This window comes from Herpailurus yagouaroundi, unplaced genomic scaffold (assembly GCF_014898765.1).
Source record: "Herpailurus yagouaroundi ecotype Mexico unplaced genomic scaffold, PumYag 188, whole genome shotgun sequence".
NCBI lineage: Eukaryota > Metazoa > Chordata > Mammalia > Carnivora > Felidae > Herpailurus > Herpailurus yagouaroundi.
Window position 1 is genome coordinate 20,038,992 of NW_024412419.1, and position 17,694 is coordinate 20,056,685.

Consider the following 17,694-nt stretch of genomic DNA (forward strand, 5'->3'; position numbering starts at 1 on the left):
CTCTCTCTCTCTCTCTCTCTCTCTCAAAAAAAAAAAAAAAAGTGTGTTATTTGGCATAATGTATATTTTTTGCCTGTGAGGGCGGAAGCCATTAAGATAACTAGAGGTTTGTCTTATCAACTAGGAGGATGCAGGGATTGCCACTCTTTAGCTAGAGTCCTCTGGGCACAGCCATGCTGGAGGAGAACTCATGGACTCCCCCCCCCCCCCCCACTCCTTCTTCAGCACCACATAGCAGCATAGGACAGTGAGTCAGAGGGAGTCCATTGCTCTGCCACTTAGTGATGGTGCAACCTTTGAGTTTATTTTGAGGGAGAAAGAAAGCATGAGTGGGGGAGGGGTATATAGGGAGAGAGAGAATCTTAAGCACGGCAGGCTCTGTGCTAATAGCTCGGGCTCCATCTCTCTCCAATGTGAGATCATGACCTGAGCCGAAATCAAGAATCGGATGCTCAACCGACGGAGCCACCCAAGCACCTTTCATCAGGTATCTTCTATACTTAAGGGAAGTCGTCTAATCTCTGTGGGCTTCAGATCTCTCATCTGAGAAAAGGGGTAAATAAATATATTATCTGCCTGAACGTGTGGGAGAGGGAGATGTCTGAACCAGATGATTTCTTGAGGTCCCCTTCCTATAAAAAGTCTAAATGAAAAGCTATCTGTTTCTTTTCTGTCTACTCATAGATTCTCAAGTCACTTCCCCCTAGGTTACTGACTGATGTTTTACTACCCAACAGAAATCTTTCTCTTGAAAGACAATCTGCTTTGTCAGCTGGCCATTAAGGGATTATCCCATTTCCGCCCTAGGATTCTAGTTTGTTTATAGTACATTTTATAATGTAAAGTAAAATATGTGTTTAATGTAGAAAACTAAAAAGAATAGAGAAGCATTAGAAAATAACCCAAATCTCACCACCTGCTCAATATGTGGATGTATTTCCTTAGTTTTCCCTTTCAAAATCTGGATCATTTTGTAGTTAGAATATAGTTCGGTTAGCATAACATAATGAGCACTCTTCCATGCCAACTAAATATGCTTCAAAAACCGTGATTTATACTAGCTTTATAATAGCACATTTTAAACATAAAATTAACCAATCACTAGTGCTGGAAATTTGGTGATTTCCACATTCTTTACTATTATAAAGTGTTCCTATGAATATTCTTGATCTATACAATGCTCTTCGATGCGTCTGGTATCTGGTATCTTCCTAGGTTACACTTCCAGAAGCAGAATTGACAAAGGGAAAAGGTAAGGGTAAGATCTGTTTGGCCGCCTGCAAAACGAACCTTACCTCTATTTTACACCAGCGGTATCTGGTTATTTATGAAGCTAGGTTCAATATATGTACACATTTATTTTTCAAATAATTAGGTGTCATACCCCTCTATTAAGAGGGACGCCGATGAGAGCGGAAGGGGGCGGGAAGTCTTAATAACCCAATGTCCACTCACTCTTCACACAGGCCCCCGTCCGGCCGAAGTAAAGCTCCCGGGGCCATCGCTCAAGTCTCGGCAACCTTCCCAAACCCTACTTAGAAGACTCCTCCCCACTCACGCCACACCTACTCGACCAAGTAAGGCCTCTGCACCAAGACCACACCCACTTCCGGTCCCGACGACTTCGGCACCCCTCCCCCTCCGCCGGGTGCCTCACCTCGAGGACCACCTTGCGCATGCGCCCCAGGTCCCGAAGGTAAGCGGCCGTGTGGGGGTGGTCGCGGTGAATGTGCAAGGCCGCGGTGGCTGCGTGACAAGCCTGCGCTACCATTGCGCCTGCCGGCCAGGAGAATGGAGCCTGCGACAGATCCTTTCGTAACACCAAGTACTGGACTAGGATCTGCGGCTCTGCGCCAGAGGCCGCCATCTTCCGGGCCCACAGAAAGACCGGCCCTACTCCCCGGTGCATGCCGGGATGAGGGAGGGGCCCTGAGCGCAGCCATGTTTTTGTACGGTGGCGGCGCAAAGCACGCTGGGTCCGATTGGTTTGGTTTTGAAGGCGTGGACGGCGGGAACTCCACCTTGGCCTGGGTGAGCGAGAGAAGAGGTAAGGGGAAAAGAAGACCCGGTGGCGGACGAGACCGTGGTCGCGGTGGAAGGCTGAACAGCCTCTTAAAGCCGTGTTGTGGGGCACGCGCGGGGGCAAGTAGACCGCCGGCTAGGACCGGGGAACGGGCAGGGTAGGACGGGTCAGGGAAGGGGAGTCCTAACGGTGTGACTTGGGCTGTCTCGCGACACCCCAAGTGTGAATAGATGTGACTTTCTTGCCTTTTTTCTTTTACCAGCAAGGACATCTGGGTCCCTATTAAGGCTTGCCTGCACAACTTCGTAGGAAGGCCGGTGGGAAACCGAGGAGATGGAGTGGGCGAATGACAAGTCCAAAGGAGGTATTCAAAGGGTCGCCTTTTCCCCCTTAGTACTGCTGCCAAAGAGGACGCCTAGATCAAAACAACCCTTTCCTCCTCTAACGGATGTGTGACCCGGCCTGCTGGGAGCATTATGGTGAAAGATCCAAACACTGAAGACTGAAAAGGCACAGGCCAGCTAAGATTATTCATTGCAGATGGGAAATTATTTCAGACATTTCTAGGCTCCTGCCCCTTTTTAAACGGATAGGTTGCACTCACAATAATGCTTAGTGTTTATATATTCGGAGCTACAGTTCTAGTCACTGAGGTCTCATTCCTTTCCAGGATTTTTTTGGGTGGGGTCATTTATGCATTACACCTGTGGAAGGATCGGAGCCAAGCAGTGACTTCGGTGTTGGTTAGACTTGGGCGTGTCCTGGCCCTGCCATTAGAAATAACGTGGCCTTGGGCAAGTTACTTTGCCATTCTCTGCGCTCATTTCATCTGGAAAATGGAGGCAAGTAGTAGCCTTATGGTGATGGTTGTGGAAAGAAAATAAGAACTGAATTATCTTCATGCTTTATTTTTTTTTAAGCTTATTTATTTTGAGAGCGAGAGCGCGCGTGCGCGAGCATGAGGAGGAGACAAGCGAAGAGGGGAGAGAGAGAGAGCGTTCCAAGCAGATTTCACATTGTCAGCACAGAGCCTGACCCAAGGCTTGATCCCACCCTTGAGATCATGACCTGAACTGATATCAAGAGTCGGACACGTAACCGACTCAGCTACCCAGGGGCCCCTTCATGCTTTAATTCTTTACATAATGTGCAAGTAAAACATCTAGCACAGGGTCTTAATGTGTAGGAAATGTGCAGCAAATGCTTTATTGTTAGACTTGATTGGCATTATGAAACTGTGATGGTCCTTAATCTCTTGGGAACTGATATTTGCCTTTGAATTTCTGTCCAACTGTGAACTTGTTTTCCTTTCTAAATCCCAGTAATATTGGTAGACAGTTCCCTTTAGTGTCCTTTTAGTCCTGTGTGAATAATACTTCTCAGAGCTTCAAAACACTTAAGACTCTCTGGATGTCTGAATCCAAAGAGCTATGCATTAGCACTTTGGGGAAACATGCATAAAAGCCAATGTAAAAATCTACAGTTTTAATAACAGTGTCTGAGAGAGTCCGTGAATTTGGTGACCCTGTTTTCCCCAGTCCTTATCATAGATAACTGACATGAGTTACATTCAGATTATGCTCACGTTGGACTGTCCTGGTCAGGAACTGCTTGTACATTAGTGCCCAACCTATAAGGCTGCTCATTCTTGATTCTTTTTGTCAGGTCCTCTGGTTTTATAAATCATGGCCAATGTCTAACATTTTAGCTGGTCAAAGTTCTAAGAAGGGAGTTAACCCTCTGTTCATCTCTGAAATTCTTCCTGTGGCCAGAGTCAGAAATCCCTGGATGCTTGTGAAATTGCCTTTTTACTTTCCTCAGGTGTTTTAGCTCACTTGGAAAGACTAGAGACTCAAATGAGCAGATCCTGTAAAAACTTAGAAGACCCGCCGAGAGAGACAGCAGAGAGCGATCTTGGGACCAAAATTCATAAACTGAGGTGTCTGCGTGATAAGCTCAGGGCTGAAGTGAAACAGCGTCAAGCCAGAGTGAGTACAGGGGCCATGTTAGCAAGCTTTGCTGGAGCATAAAGAATAAGCATGACCTGGGAATTAACAATTTGTATAATGGGTTTTACCTGTGATCTTACTGGATTGATTTCAGTCCTTGACCTCTCAAATGATCAGTTCTGTAGAGTCAGCTAATATCAATGTCAACCAATAATTGTTAGGCGTTACTGATAGGCCAGGCAAGTTCTTCATAATAGCCTCTTAACCTGCACTTGTAGACAGGAGCTTGTTACTTCAGTCTCAGCCTGATGGGTCATTGGTATTTTTGTCATTACCTCCATCTTTCCCTTACAGACTTGAAACCTCACAGTGAACTTTGACGCTTCCTTCTCTTCAGTTTTCTCTCTTGGCCAGGATAGGTCAGCAAGACCTGCCAAATTTTCCTTTAGGTTGTCTTTGTGCTTCCAAAGTATTATCCACATATGTTGTAAATATTTACCAGGGGATGGGATGCTGGGATTATTGGAGTAGTCTGCTCGTTGTTTTCTCTTCGTGTATATCTACTTCTCCAATAACTCTTACACAGCCAGGAAAATGCTTCATAAGACCCTACATTGAATTTTATATAAATGTAAAAAGTGTAAACTTATGTCTGACTTGTTATTTTTGAATGCTGTCTGTGAGATTTATCCATACTGGTGCACATAGTGGTCATTCTTTTTTATTGCTGTGTAGTAATTTCATTTTATGAATATTCCACAATTTATTTACTTCATTGTATTGGCGACATTTGGGTTATTTTATTTCACTTCAGGGCTGTGAAACATTCTTGTTCCTGTCTTTTGATGTAAAAATACGTACTTTTCTATCAGGTGTATACTTTGTAGAATTGCTAGGTCATATTTGTCCTTAGTAAATACTGCCAAACAGTTTTTGGAAGTGATTCCACCAATTTTACATTCCCAGCACCTGTGTAAAAGATTTCCATCATTTTGCATATTTACCAGTAGTTGATATTGTCAGTTTAAAAAATTTGTCACTCTGCTGAGTGTCACAGTATCTCATGGCGGAGTAATTTGCAATTGCCTGATAACTAATGCTGTTAAGTACCTGTATTGGATACTTGAAAGTCTTCTGTTGTGAAATAGGCTTTTTGAGGCTTCTGCAAAAATTTTATTGCGTTGTGTATCTCTTACTGAATTGTAGAGTTGTTTACATATTTTGGATATGAATTCTTTAGTATATGTATTACGAATCTTCTCTTAGACTGTGGCTTGCCTTTTCACCCTAATGGTGTCTTGTGATGAAAAGAAAGTCTTCATTTTAATGAAGGTTGATTTAGGAGTCTAATTTTATACTTAACTGCTCTTGTTTCCTTTTAATAAATCTTTGCCTAACTTGAGATGGTGAAGATGTTCTGTGGTATTTTCTAAAAACTCTATTGTACTTTTTACTTTCAGAACTACAGTCTGTCTGGAATTGATTTTTGTGTATGGGATGAAGTAGAGGTCATACTACTACTTTTGTTTTTCCATGTGAATATCCAGTGCATTTGCTACCACTTTTTGATGTCCGTTCTTTTCCCGTTGTGTTGTAATGGATCTTTGGGTCCACTGTGGGCCTGTTCTGTTCCATGTGGGTACAAGAGATTTATTTACTGTAAGTTTGGATACCTGTCATATATGTCGTCATCTTCAGAATAATCTCGGCTATTCTTGGCCCCTTGAATTTTACATAAATTTGGGAATCAGCTGTCAATTTCCAAAAAACCTATAGTTTTGATTGGGACTGCATTGAATCTATACACAAATTTGGAGAGAATTGAAATATTTTCAATATTGCATTTTCCAGTCAGTGTACATGATGTATCTTTCCATTTATTTAGTTCTTTAATTTCTCTTATTAATGTGTGCAGTTTTATGTGTAGAGATCTTTATTTTTTTTATCATTTTTTTAATGTTTATTTATTTTTGAGAGAGACAGAGTGCAAGCAGGGGAGGGGTAGAGAGAGAAGGAGACACAGGATCTGAAGCATGCTCCAGGCCCTGAGCTGTCGGCACAGAGCCTGACGTGGGGCTCAGACTCACAAACCGTGAGATCATGCATGACCTGAGCCAAAGTCGGACGCTTAACCGACTGAGCCACCCATGTGTAGAGGTCTTAAACATCATTCAGTATATTTATCTTTATGTATTTGATTTTTCCTGATGTTAACGTATATGGCAGGGGTCCACAGACTTTCTGTATAAGGCCAGATAGTCATTATTTTAGGCTTTGTGAGCCACCTGGTCTCTATGGCAACTATTCAGCTCTGCTGTTGTACTGTGAAGTAGCCATAGACAATAAGTACGTGCGTGGGTGTGTTCCAGTCAAACCTTAATTTACAAAAATAAGTGTCAAGATAGGTTTGACCCACAAGTCCTATTTTAATAGCCTCTGATGTATTATCTTTTAGAAATTTTATTTTCATATTATGTAGAAATATATTTGATTTTTATATATTGACTTTATGACAACTTTGCTAAATCTACATTAATTCTATTTATCTCTCTATTCTTTTGGGATTTCTACATCTGGAATCATGTCATATGCAAACACTAACAGTTTTACTTCTTTCCAATCCTTGTAATTTGTTTTCCTTGCCTTATTCTACTAGCTAAGTTGTTTCCTATATTGTTGAGTAGAAATAATCTTAGGGTCAACCTGTTTGCTCTAAATTTTGTATACATACTCTTATCAGTTTAAGGAAATGGTCTTCTATGTCTAGCTTGCTCATTTAATTGTGATCAAGTATTGAATTTTATCAAATGTTTTTACTGCATACATTAAGGTGGTTGTATGGCTTGTATTAATGTGGTGATACATATTGATTGGTTTTTGAATGATAATGGCTTACATTTTTAGAATAAACCTAAGTTGGTTTGATGTATTACCTTTCTGTATAATGTTGAATTCTATTTGCTAATATTTGCTAATAGGACTTTTACATCTAAATTCTTGAGATTGTCTTGTGCTTTTTTTTTTGTTTGTTTTAATGTCCTTTTCGGGTTTTGGCATCAAATTTAACTGGGTCTTATAAAGAGAGTTGATATATTTTCCTCTTTTTCTGTTCATTGGAAAAGTTTACATAAAATCGGTGTGGTTTTTCCTTAAATATTTGTAAAGAGAACTACCTGGTAAAACTTTGGGCCTCCTTTGTGGGAAGGTTTTAAGTTTCTGATTCAATTTCTTTGATTAATATAAAGCTTTTATATTTCCTGTTTCCCTTTGGGTCATCTTTGGTAAATTGCATTTCATTTAAAGTTGTTTGAACCTTCTTGTTTTTGTTTTTATTTTTGTTTGTTTTGTTTTATTTTTGTTTTTTTAATTTTTATTAATAATTTATTTTTTAATTTACATCCAACTTAGCATATGGTGCAACAATGATTTCAGGAGTAGATTCCTCAATGCCCCTTACCCATTTAGCCCATCCCACCCTCCCACAACCCCTCCAGCAACCCTCTGTTTGTTCTCTATATTTAAGAGTCTCTTATGTTTTGTCCCCCTCCCTGCTTTTTTTTTTTTTTTTTTTACTTTTTAATGTTTATTTGAGAGAGAGAGGCAGAATGTGAGTGGGGGAGGGGCAGAGAGAGGGAGACACAGAATCCGAAGCGGGCTCTGGGCTGTCAGCACAGAGCCTGATGTGGGGCTTGAACTCACGAACTGTGAGATCATGACCTGAGCCGAAGTTGGACACTTAACCGACTGAGCCATCCCGGCACCCTCCCCTCCCGTTTTTATATTATTTTTGCTTCCCTTCTCTTATGTGCATCTGTTTTATATCTTAAAGTCCTCATATGAGTGAAGTCATGTGATATTTGTGTTTCTCCGACTGACTGATTTCACTTAGCACAACACCCTCTAGTTCTATCCATGTAGTTGCAAATGGCAAGATTTCATTTTTTTTGATTGCCAGGTAATACTCCATTGTATATATATACAACATCTTCTTTATCCATTCATCCGTCCTTGGACATTTGGCTCTTTCCATACTTTGGCTATCGTCGATAGTGCTGCTATAAACATTGGGGTGCATGCGCCCCTTCGAAACAGCACACCTGTATCCCTTGGGTAAATACCTAGTAGTGCAATTGCTGGGTTGTAGGGTAGTTCTATTTTTAGTTTTTTGAGGAACCTACATACTGTTTTCCAGAGTGACTGCACCAGTTTGCATTCTCACCATCAGTGCAAAAGAGATCCTCTTTCTTCACATCCTCACCAACATCTGTTGTTGCCTTTGTTGTTAATGTTAGCCATTCTGACAGGTGGTATCTCATTGTGGTTTTGATTTGTATTTCCCTGATGATGAGTGATGTTGAGCGTTTTTTCCTGTGTGGGTTGGCCATCTGGATGTCTTCTTTGGAGAAGTGTCTATTCATGTTCGCCCATCTTCACTGGATTATTTTTTGGGTGTTGAGTTTGATAAGTTCTTTATAGATTTTGGATACTCTTATCTGATATGTCATTTGCAAATATCTTCTCCCATTCCATCAGTTACCTTTTAGTTTTGCTGATTATTTCCTTTGCTGTGCAGAAGCTTTTTATTTTGATGAGGTCCTGAACAGTTTTGCTTTTGTTTCCCTTGCCTCTGGAGATATGTTGAGGAAGAAGTTGCTGTGGCCAAGATCAAAGAGGTTTTTGCCTGCTTTCTCCTCGAGGATTTTGATGGCTTCCTGTCTTACATTGAGGTCTTTCATCCATTTTGAGTTTATTTTTGTGTCTGGTATAAGAAAGTGGTCCAGGTTCATTCTTTTGCATGTCGCTGTCCAGTTTTCCCAGCACCATTTGCTGAAGAGACTGCCTTTATTCCATTGAATCTTCTTTCTTGCTTTGTCAAAGATTAGTTGGCCATACGTCTGTGGGTCCATTTCTGGGTTCTCTATTCTGTTCCATTGATCTGAGTGTCTGTTTTTGTGCCATAAAGTTGTTTGAAGCTTCTTAAACAACTATCTTGTGAATAGGATTGATCAGTAGCATTGTCTCAGTTTTTAATCTGATTGGTAATTTGTGATCACTCTTCTCTTTTTCTCTCCTTGATCAGTCTTGTTATCAGTTTTGTATCAGTTTTATTAAAGAACCAACTTTTGGCATTATTGATTTTTCTCTTTTACACATTTGTGTTGCATTTTCATTGATATTTTCTCATAATTCACTATACCCTTCCTTCTATTCTTTAGATTTAAGTTGCTTTTTAGCTTCCTGAGATGAATACTTACTGATTTTTTTTTTTTAGTCTTTCTTTTCCCCTTTTTGTTTGTGAGGTTATAAATTTTTCACTAAGCACAGTGTCTTGGTCAAATACGGGCTGTTGGAACAAAAATACCACAAACTGGGTGGCCTATCAACAACACACATTTCTCACAGTTCTAGAGCCTGGGAAGTCCAAGATTATGGACCCGGCAGATTCAATGTCTGATGAGGACCTACTTCCTCATTGATGGTAGTCTTCTCACTGTAGTTGAAGTGCTAGAAGTGTAGTTTACATGCTGGAAGGGGTGAGCTAGCTCTCTGGGGTCTCTTACAAGGGCACTAATCTCATTCATGAAGGCTCCAATATTGTGACCTAATCACCAGCCAGAGGCCCTGCCTCCAAATACCATCACATCGGGCATTAGGTTTCAGCATATGAATTTTGAGGGATATAAACATTCAGTGCCTGTCACGTGGCTTTAACTATATCCCGCAAGCTGTGGTATGACATGTTTTCATTGCTTTGCTACCCTGTGCTTACCCTAGACTTGCTTTACACCCTTTTCTTTTTCTTCTCACAATATTCTCCATTCCTATCAAAGTCCTGATTCTTCTTTGGGCCAGCACAGTTGCTACTCTGATTTCTAGCACAGTGACCCACAAAATTTTTCCTTTCTTGTGGATTCATAGCACTAATGGGTCACTGTAGCCTAATACACTTATTACATAATAAAAAATACTCTGCATTTATGTGAGGGCAAGGACCCTGTGCTATGCCCCTTTGCACCCAGTTTGATTTGCTGCATATTTTGCAGATTAAAGCATCTACTGCCAATGCAGAACCCGACCAAACATTGGAGATCAGTGAGCAAGAAGCTGTGGGAGGAAAAGAGGAAAATATGAAAGCCATTTTGCAGGCATATCGTTTTACAGGTATAATTTATTTTCTGACCTGTTTCAGTCTGAGTCTCTTGTCTCTAGTGCATTGGTTTGCTAGATATATTATTAGTCCTGGACTTATTTCATGAGCATGGATTTTGCCTTCTTCAGCCTATACACACAAAGCTGGCATACTGTTTGTGGGCATCTTCACCTACAAAATCGGCCACTTTTTGCAGAAGATTGGTTGGTGGCCAGCTTATTCATTTTAGCTCTAGTGTGTGTTGGACCCTGTGGTAGAACTGCCTTTGCTGCTGGCTGGCTTGATATCACTGGTCAAGTTGTTTCAACCTAGTAAGTCTCTGTTTTCCTACTATAATGGGGATTTATCCTGCCCATTATCTATGGCATAAGAGGATTGTGGAAGGAACTGCACTATCATACATTATTTGACACTCAGAAAAAGGAGTAACATGAAAATTTCTAAATCTCTTCTTCCATAATTTGATATAAGGATGTTTTATCTTTTCCACCATCTTCCATGGTTTTAACAACTCAAATCTGAAGTGAGGCAGCGTCAGAATAAAGAGTCTATTATGTTCATTCAACAAACATTTGATTGTTCATTCAACAAACATATTGTGTGTATGAGGCAGTGCTGAAGTGATTGCACAGCCGAGAAAGAAACTACCTTTGCTGACATGTGTTGACAGGTATCAACTTGTTTGCTTCAGGACTCAGTGGGAAACGGACCAGCCGAGGGGTCTGTGTCTGCATCAGCACTGCTTTTGAGGGAAATTTGCTGGATTCCTATTTTGTCGACCTTGTCATACAGAAGCCACTTCGGATACATCACCATTCAGTTCCAGTCTTCATTCCCCTAGAGGAGATATCTGCAAAATACTTACAGACTAATATTCAGCACTTCCTGTTCTGTCTCTGCGAATACCTAAATGCTTACGCTGGGAGGAAGTACCAGGCAGATCAACTTCAGGTATCTGTCTGGGATCTTATATAGGATTTTATTAGCCCAGAATAGGCTCAAAAGGTGAAAAAAGGTGGGGGCAAGTTATTTTTTATATTTTACCTTATTTTTATTTTTTTATTTTAGAGAGAATGCTCAAGTAGAGGATTGGGCAGAGGGAGAGAGAGAAAGAATATCTTAAGCAAGCTCCACACTCAGCACAGAGCCCATGTCGGTCTCTATCCGATGACCCTGGGATCATGACCTACTGAGCCACCCAGGCACTCCTCTTTTGTATTTAAAATGCTTTATAATTCTGAGCCAGAAGTTTGACCATTGTCCTTCTGATGCGTGTTTCTTTTTTTAAAAAAAATTTTTTTTTCAACGTTTATTTATTTTTGGGACAGAGAGAGACAGAGCATGAACAGGGGAGGGGCAGAGAGAGAGGGAGACACAGAATCGGAAACAGGCTCCAGGCTCTGAGCCATCAGCCCAGAGCCCGACGCGGGGCTCGAACTCACGGACTGCGAGATCGTGACCTGGCTGAAGTCGGACGCTTAACCGACTGCGCCACCCAGGCGCCCCTTGATGCGTGTTTCTTATTTATATACAAGTTATTTTCCACCTTCTTCCCCTTTTGAAATTCTGGATGCTGTTGAAGCATGGATGCTGGTTAAGGGATTTTTCACTCCCGAATGGTAGTCGTCAAGCTTTTATACTTGACCCTTTCTTCCCTTCACAAAGTACAGTCATACCTCATTTTATTGTACCTCTCTTTATTGCACTGGGCAGATATTGTGTTTTTCTACAGATTGAAGGTTTGTGGCGACCTTCTGTTAAGCAAGCCTATTTGTGCCATTTCTCCAACAGCATTTGCTCATTTTGTGTCTCTGTGTCACATTTTGTTAATTCTCTCAATACTTCAAACTTCTTCATTATTTGTTATGGTGATCTGATCAGTGATTATGATTCACTAAATGTTCAGATGATGGTTAGCATTTTTTATTTTTTTTTATTTTTATTTATTTATTTATTTATTTTTTCAACGTTTATTTATTTTTGGGACAGAGAGAGACAGAGCATGAACGGGGGAGGGGCAGAGAGAGAGGGAGACACAGAATCGGAAACAGGCTCCAGGCTCTGAGCCATCAGCCCAGAGCCTGACGCGGGGCTCAAACTCCTGGACTGCAAGATCGTGACCTGGTTGAAGTCGGACGCTTAACCGACTGCGCCACCCAGGCGCCCCAACATTTTTTAGTAATAAAGTGTTTTTTAATTAAGATCTGCATATTGGCAGGGGGGTGCCTGGGTGGCTCAGCTGGTTAAGTGACCGACTCTTGATCTCAGCTCAGGTCATGATCTCACAGTGTGTGAGATCAAGGCCCATGTTGGGCTCTGTACTGATAGTGTGGAGCTTGCTTAGGATTCTCTCTGCCCCTCCCTCTCTCTCAATTTTTCTCTCAAAATAGATAAATTTAAAAAGATATGTACATTGGTTTTTTAGACATAATGCTATTGTGTACTTAATAGGCTACAGTATGGTATAAACATAACTGTCCTGGGAAACCAAACAATTCATTTGACTTGCTTCATTGCAGCAGTCTGGAACTGAACCCACAGTATCTCTGAGGAATGCCTATACAGTTTCTGTACTGTTAATTCAGCAGGGATTTATAGAGTACTTACTCTGTACCAAGTGTCTTGCTGAATCTTAGGTATAGTTGCAAAGCAGAGTAATACATAGAGGAATACTATCCATCTTTGCCTGAACTCTGGCCTACCTTCTTGGGGTTGCATTGGAGCTAGGGTTGGGTGAGGAAAAAAAGTGCTTTTAAGTAGACAGGAAATGAATACAGATAAGGAATATATGACTTTTAGAAGCTGTGTTCCACCCATGCATTTAGAATGACTCTGAAGCTCTTAGTTGTCAGTTAAACTTACACTGATAACGTGGACACAGACACAAAGCATCTTAGCCAACTGTATGAAGACCATGAAATTCTTGGCAGAAATTGTATCTCCCTTATGCCCCCAACCCCCAGCCATTTATTTAGTGTTTTCTGCAGGTCTTTCTAGGATGCCACTAAGTCTTCACATCTTTATCATTAGTCCTTTTTACAGGCTTTTCTCTTTTGTTTAGTTCTCTGAAATTTGATTAATGGGCCCTATATTTGTAGACATGTTTGTTTGAAGTGTCACAACCACTCACTGCCTTTGGAACTGTAGTCATCATACATTGTGTCTCTCTTCTGACCCCCACACCCCTTAGAGAGACTTTGCAGCCTTTCTGGCTGGGCCCTTGCAGAGAAACTCGCTGTGCAACTTGCTGTCGTTTACTTACAAAGTGGAGCCACAGGGTCGGTCGTTCCCATTTTGTGCTAGACTGCTGTATAAGGACCTCACGACGACCCTTCCAACTGACGTCACCATTACGTACCAAGGTGAGAGGAAGGATGCCTCAGTGAAGAGATTACAATGTGCTCAGCGTTACTCAGGTTGAATGAGACGGTAAAATAGGTAGATTACATCAGTTGGACCTTTGGAGACCCGTTCTTCTGTTAATCTACCAGAAATGTACTCAGTAAAATACAAAGAATATTTTTCTTTTTTTAAAATATATTTTTTAATGTGTATATTTGAGAGGCGCCTGGGTGGCGCAGTCGGTTAAGCGTCCGACTTCAGCCAGGTCACGATCTCGCGGTCCTTGAGTTCGAGCCCCGCGTCGGGCTCTGGGCTGATGGCTCAGAGCCTGGAGCCTGTTTCCGATTCTGTGTCTCGCTCTCTTTCTGCCCCTCCCCCGTTCATGCTCTGTCTCTCTCTGTCCCAAAAATGAAAATAAAAATTAAAAAAAAAGGTTTTAATGTGTATATTTGAGAGAGAGAGATATTGAGAGTGAGTGATCTGAAGCAGGCTCTGTGCTGACAGCAGAGAGCCTGATGGGGGGATTGAACTCAGGAACTGGAAGATCATGACCTGAGTGGAAGTCAGACGCTTAACCGACCGAGCCACCGAGGTGTCCCAAATGTTTTCCTTCTTTCTACCAGTTTTTCTCTCCTTTTTGCGGGTAGTAGACATAATTTACCCTTGTTCCCTCTCCTTTGTTCCATCCAGGTCTGCTAATGCTCCTCCAGTTTAAGATTTGTTTTCTTTGGAGACCCCTCCTGAAGAGAGACAGCTCATGAGGCTGTCAGAGGGTCACTTGGATGAAGAGAGCCAAAAGACTCATTTCACTAAGAAGCCAAGTAGACGAGTGTATATGTCGCTCTCTAGAGACCCTTCTCTGGATGGGAATTTTTTAGGGCTGGCTGAGAGAGCTTTATGATACAGTTTTATAGTTAAATATACCATCATAATGTGACATGGGCAATAATGAAAAATAGGAAAAAATATTTTTAGGAGGTGGAAAATTTGAAGCTGCCGCAGATTTTAGGCTTCCTTCTGGGCAGGGTCTGTTCGGGTCTCAAAACTTCATTGGTCCAATAAAGGGCAGCCTCTTTCCTCCAGACCAAAAGAAAAAAAAAGTTATGTGGGTCCAGAACACCAGTGATCCAGGTTCAGGTTCCCCCAGTTGCACTAAATGAGATTGATTTAATCTATTTTAGGGACGGACGCCTCATCCACTTCATGGGAAGAACAGCGAGCATCCCATGAAAATCTGTTTTTTACGAAGCCCCTGCATCAAGTGTTTACTTCGTTTGCAAGAAACGGAGAAAGGTTGGATATGAGCCTGGTCTCCTAGAATATTATTTTCACTGGGAACATGTCAAAAGTGAGTAAAGTAATACTGTGCACAGTCCCAGGTGTGGTCCTGGGAACTGAAAACTATTGAAAGATTCAGAGCCCTTGCCTAGGGACCATCCTTGTAATGAGAACATTCATCTCATCATGATGGTAAGGGGCAAGTTTGGACAATTGAGGTATTGATTTGATCATATATTTTAGCTGAAAATCAGAATGTGTGTGGGGCAGAAGGCATTTTGTGAAAGAGGGAGTATGTACCATTCAACTGAAGAGTAGCTTTTATGAAAGCTTTAATTCTGCCTCGTTTTCCTGAGTCTTTTGAAAATAAAGTTTTTACAACATTCTGGGTTCCTGAATGACAGTTAAGGAAAACGTATTTGATCCTTAAATGAAGCAGTGTATTCTAGGCCCGTTTCATAAAGAATATGGTGTGAGAACATACTGTGGATAATCAGGGCTCTCTCTATGTGGCAAATGCTTTGTTTTCTAAAACACGTCAGTTGAATGTGTTAGGTCAGCTATAAAAAAGCACGATCAGAAGTCTGCTCAAACTCAGCGGTTACAAAGGGAAGCGGACCTCCCTCATCTGTCTTCTGCAAGCTCTCCCATGCTGCACAGGCCTGATAGGAGTCCTGACCCCCCTTCCTGCCCCAGAGCTGCAGCCAGGTCTCCACCGTGGTCACTCTTTGGACCCGATGACCAGGAAGTAACCTATGTGTGTGGGAGCACAGGGGACTCGTAGAGCCAGCTCGGCCCACCATTAGAAGGAAGCAGCTTGAGAGTAAGAGAGAGGTCTTAGTTCAGGCTCTTGCCTTCTAGGCATGTGGTAAGGATGAGTGGTGTGAGTTAGCAAAGCACTTAGCGCTTTTCAGATGATTGGTATTAACAGTTTTCACAGTGATCACATCCAAGTTGAATAAAGCTTTTAATAAAACTGTCTTCTTTATCAATACCTGTAAATTCTCTTTTAAAGCAGTAGCAAAGGCGACTGTAGCAAGAGCTCAAGAGGCAAGGCAATATTGGAAAGTGTTTAACAGAAAGTTAAAAATATAAATGTAGAAGATCTGTTTATATATTTTTCTCTCAGAAATAAATTCCCTTTCCCTCCCTCCCACCAGGTAAAAGGAAATATTGCACTTTCTGCTCTCATGACTAAGGTGGCAGGGGTTCCAGAAGAACCTTTCAAGATTATCAGGAACATCAGCATGAGGGCCAGTTCACCTAGCCCGGACCATACGGAGACCAGCAGCTCTCCAGCCTGAAAGAGGCCTTCCACGTGTGCGCCAGGGAGAGCAGCTGGCCGCTCGGTTGTCGAGTCCCGCCAGGTCCTCGTCCGAAGCACAGCTCTCCCACCTGTGCTCCCAGCCCCGCAGCAAAGGCAGCTCTGTCCCACCTCGGATACGTTCCCGCTCACAGTGGCCGTGGCCTCTCTGGGGGAGGGAGGGCTGGTCAGACCCGGGCTCTGGAAGGATTGTTCCAGTACTATGCCTAAGACCCCTACTCTCTGAGGAAGCTACAGGCACGCTGAGGAATAGTATGGCCACCCTCAGAGCTCACGTATCCATGAACAAATGAAGGCTTGAGATTTTTAAACCTAAAGTCTATGTGAGTGTGCACTTCCAACAGTTTGGGCAGGTTGGGGCTTGGTCATTTGTCCTTTCCCAAGGCCTTTCTTTGATTCCAAAAAAACAGATTCTCCCCTCCCATTTGGACTGTTGTGGGGCTCGCGGCCATTCAGGAGTTGTCCACCACCTGGTGGGGCAGGGTGACCGAGGAGCCGTTAGGGAAGACAGCTGGCTTCTCCCGCCCCTTCAAGAAAAAGGTTAGCAGCTCCCCCTTCCCTTTCACAAAGATGGGCCCTCGCCTCACAAAGCGGAAGCCGTACTCCCGAAGGATGGCTTGTGTTTCTTCCACCACCTGTGGAGGGAGAACATAGCGTGAGCTCAGCTGCCCAGAGGGTGTCCACATGCGGCCCACAGGCCCCAATCAGCCTGCCTGGAGTGTTGCTCTCCAGAACTGTTGGGCTAAGCCCCTTATCTGCATGCCAACAGGCACAGAGTGGACAGTGGCAGGATGCGGGGTTGCCTAGGGCCTTTCCCTCTCCCAGTGACCGTGCTCCCTGTCCCCAGAATCACTCTGTTTTGTCTCTTCTCCCCACTCTGGCGCTTTCTTGCCATGGGGGTGGCTTCAGGGTATTGGCTGTTGGCACAAGATGTAGTTCATTCCAAGAGGCAGGACAGCCTTACCAGAAACTTAAATCTAAATTTTGGAAATGGGGTCGAAGTATTTCCTCCCTTCTCCTGAGGCATCCCTTTCCACCCTTGCCTTTAATCTTCCAAAAACACCAACTTGATAACCTGGGCCAACAGAAAGGAGGCAGTAGCATGTGGCAAAGCACCCCCTATTCTGACTTTGTGCCCGGTCCCTGGGTCTGAGCACATGCTCGGCTCTCGCTGGACATACCTGAATGTTACCCATGACCCCTGTGGACTCCATCCTGCTGGCTACGTTGACCGTATTGCCCCAGATGTCATAATGTGGTTTCCGGGCTCCAATGACCCCAGCCAGTACCCCTCCTTTGTTCATGCCTGGTGTAGAAGCATAAAATTAAGTACAGCCACATGTCACATTTTGTCATCATCCCATCTCAGAAGCCATCAACTCCTCCCCCAGAGAAGTTACCACCCGACCCCAACCACAGAGCTCCTAAATCTGTAACATTACTCCTGAAGCTTGTCTCTAAGCCACCAGAGGGCAGGCATGTCTCCTGTTTATCCTGTCCTTGGCAAATGTCAGCTGTCCCCAATATGCTAACTAATGTATGCAGTGTGGAAGTTGACAGTTGCAACACATCTGGTAAGTGTCTTGTGACCTCACCCAGGAGTGAGGACCCCACCCCCACCCCCAAT

At 42.8% G+C, this 17,694-nt stretch overlaps 3 protein-coding genes across 7 annotated transcripts in view; 1 reads left to right on the forward strand and 2 right to left on the reverse strand.

The window, feature by feature from the left end:
• Nucleotides 1–1,935, reverse strand: part of PTRHD1 (peptidyl-tRNA hydrolase domain containing 1) — a 3,318-nt gene extending 1,383 nt beyond the window's left edge. The window contains exon 1 of the mRNA XM_040496211.1: nt 1,658–1,935. Within this exon, the coding sequence (XP_040352145.1) occupies nt 1,658–1,909 (252 nt within the window). The 5' untranslated portion in view covers nt 1,910–1,935. The remainder of the gene's footprint in view (nt 1–1,657) is intronic.
• On the forward strand, nt 1,916–16,384 carry CENPO (centromere protein O). Of its 2 annotated transcripts, none has more exons than XM_040496209.1 (8): nt 1,916–2,047; nt 2,286–2,387; nt 3,845–4,011; nt 10,017–10,134; nt 10,815–11,074; nt 13,314–13,485; nt 14,647–14,813; nt 15,904–16,384. In XM_040496209.1, the coding sequence occupies exons 2-7, from the start codon at nt 2,357–2,359 to the stop codon at nt 14,781–14,783; spliced, it is 885 nt and encodes a 294-aa protein (XP_040352143.1). In that variant the 5' UTR covers nt 1,916–2,047; nt 2,286–2,356; the 3' UTR covers nt 14,784–14,813; nt 15,904–16,384. The 2 variants fall into 2 exon arrangements, with proteins under 2 accessions (XP_040352143.1, XP_040352144.1); XM_040496210.1 differs by having other exon boundaries at nt 14,647–14,758.
• The window catches only part of ADCY3 (adenylate cyclase 3), a 91,751-nt gene continuing 89,748 nt past the window's right edge, over nt 15,692–17,694 (reverse strand). For 2 of the 4 annotated variants that reach the window (XM_040496208.1, XM_040496206.1), the window contains exons 21-22: nt 17,249–17,373; nt 15,692–16,702 (exon numbers count right to left, since the gene is read on the reverse strand). In XM_040496208.1, coding sequence (XP_040352142.1) covers nt 16,520–16,702; nt 17,249–17,373 — 308 coding nt within the window. In that variant the 3' untranslated portion in view covers nt 15,692–16,519. The other 2 variants (XM_040496207.1, XM_040496205.1) reach the window with 1 other exon arrangement.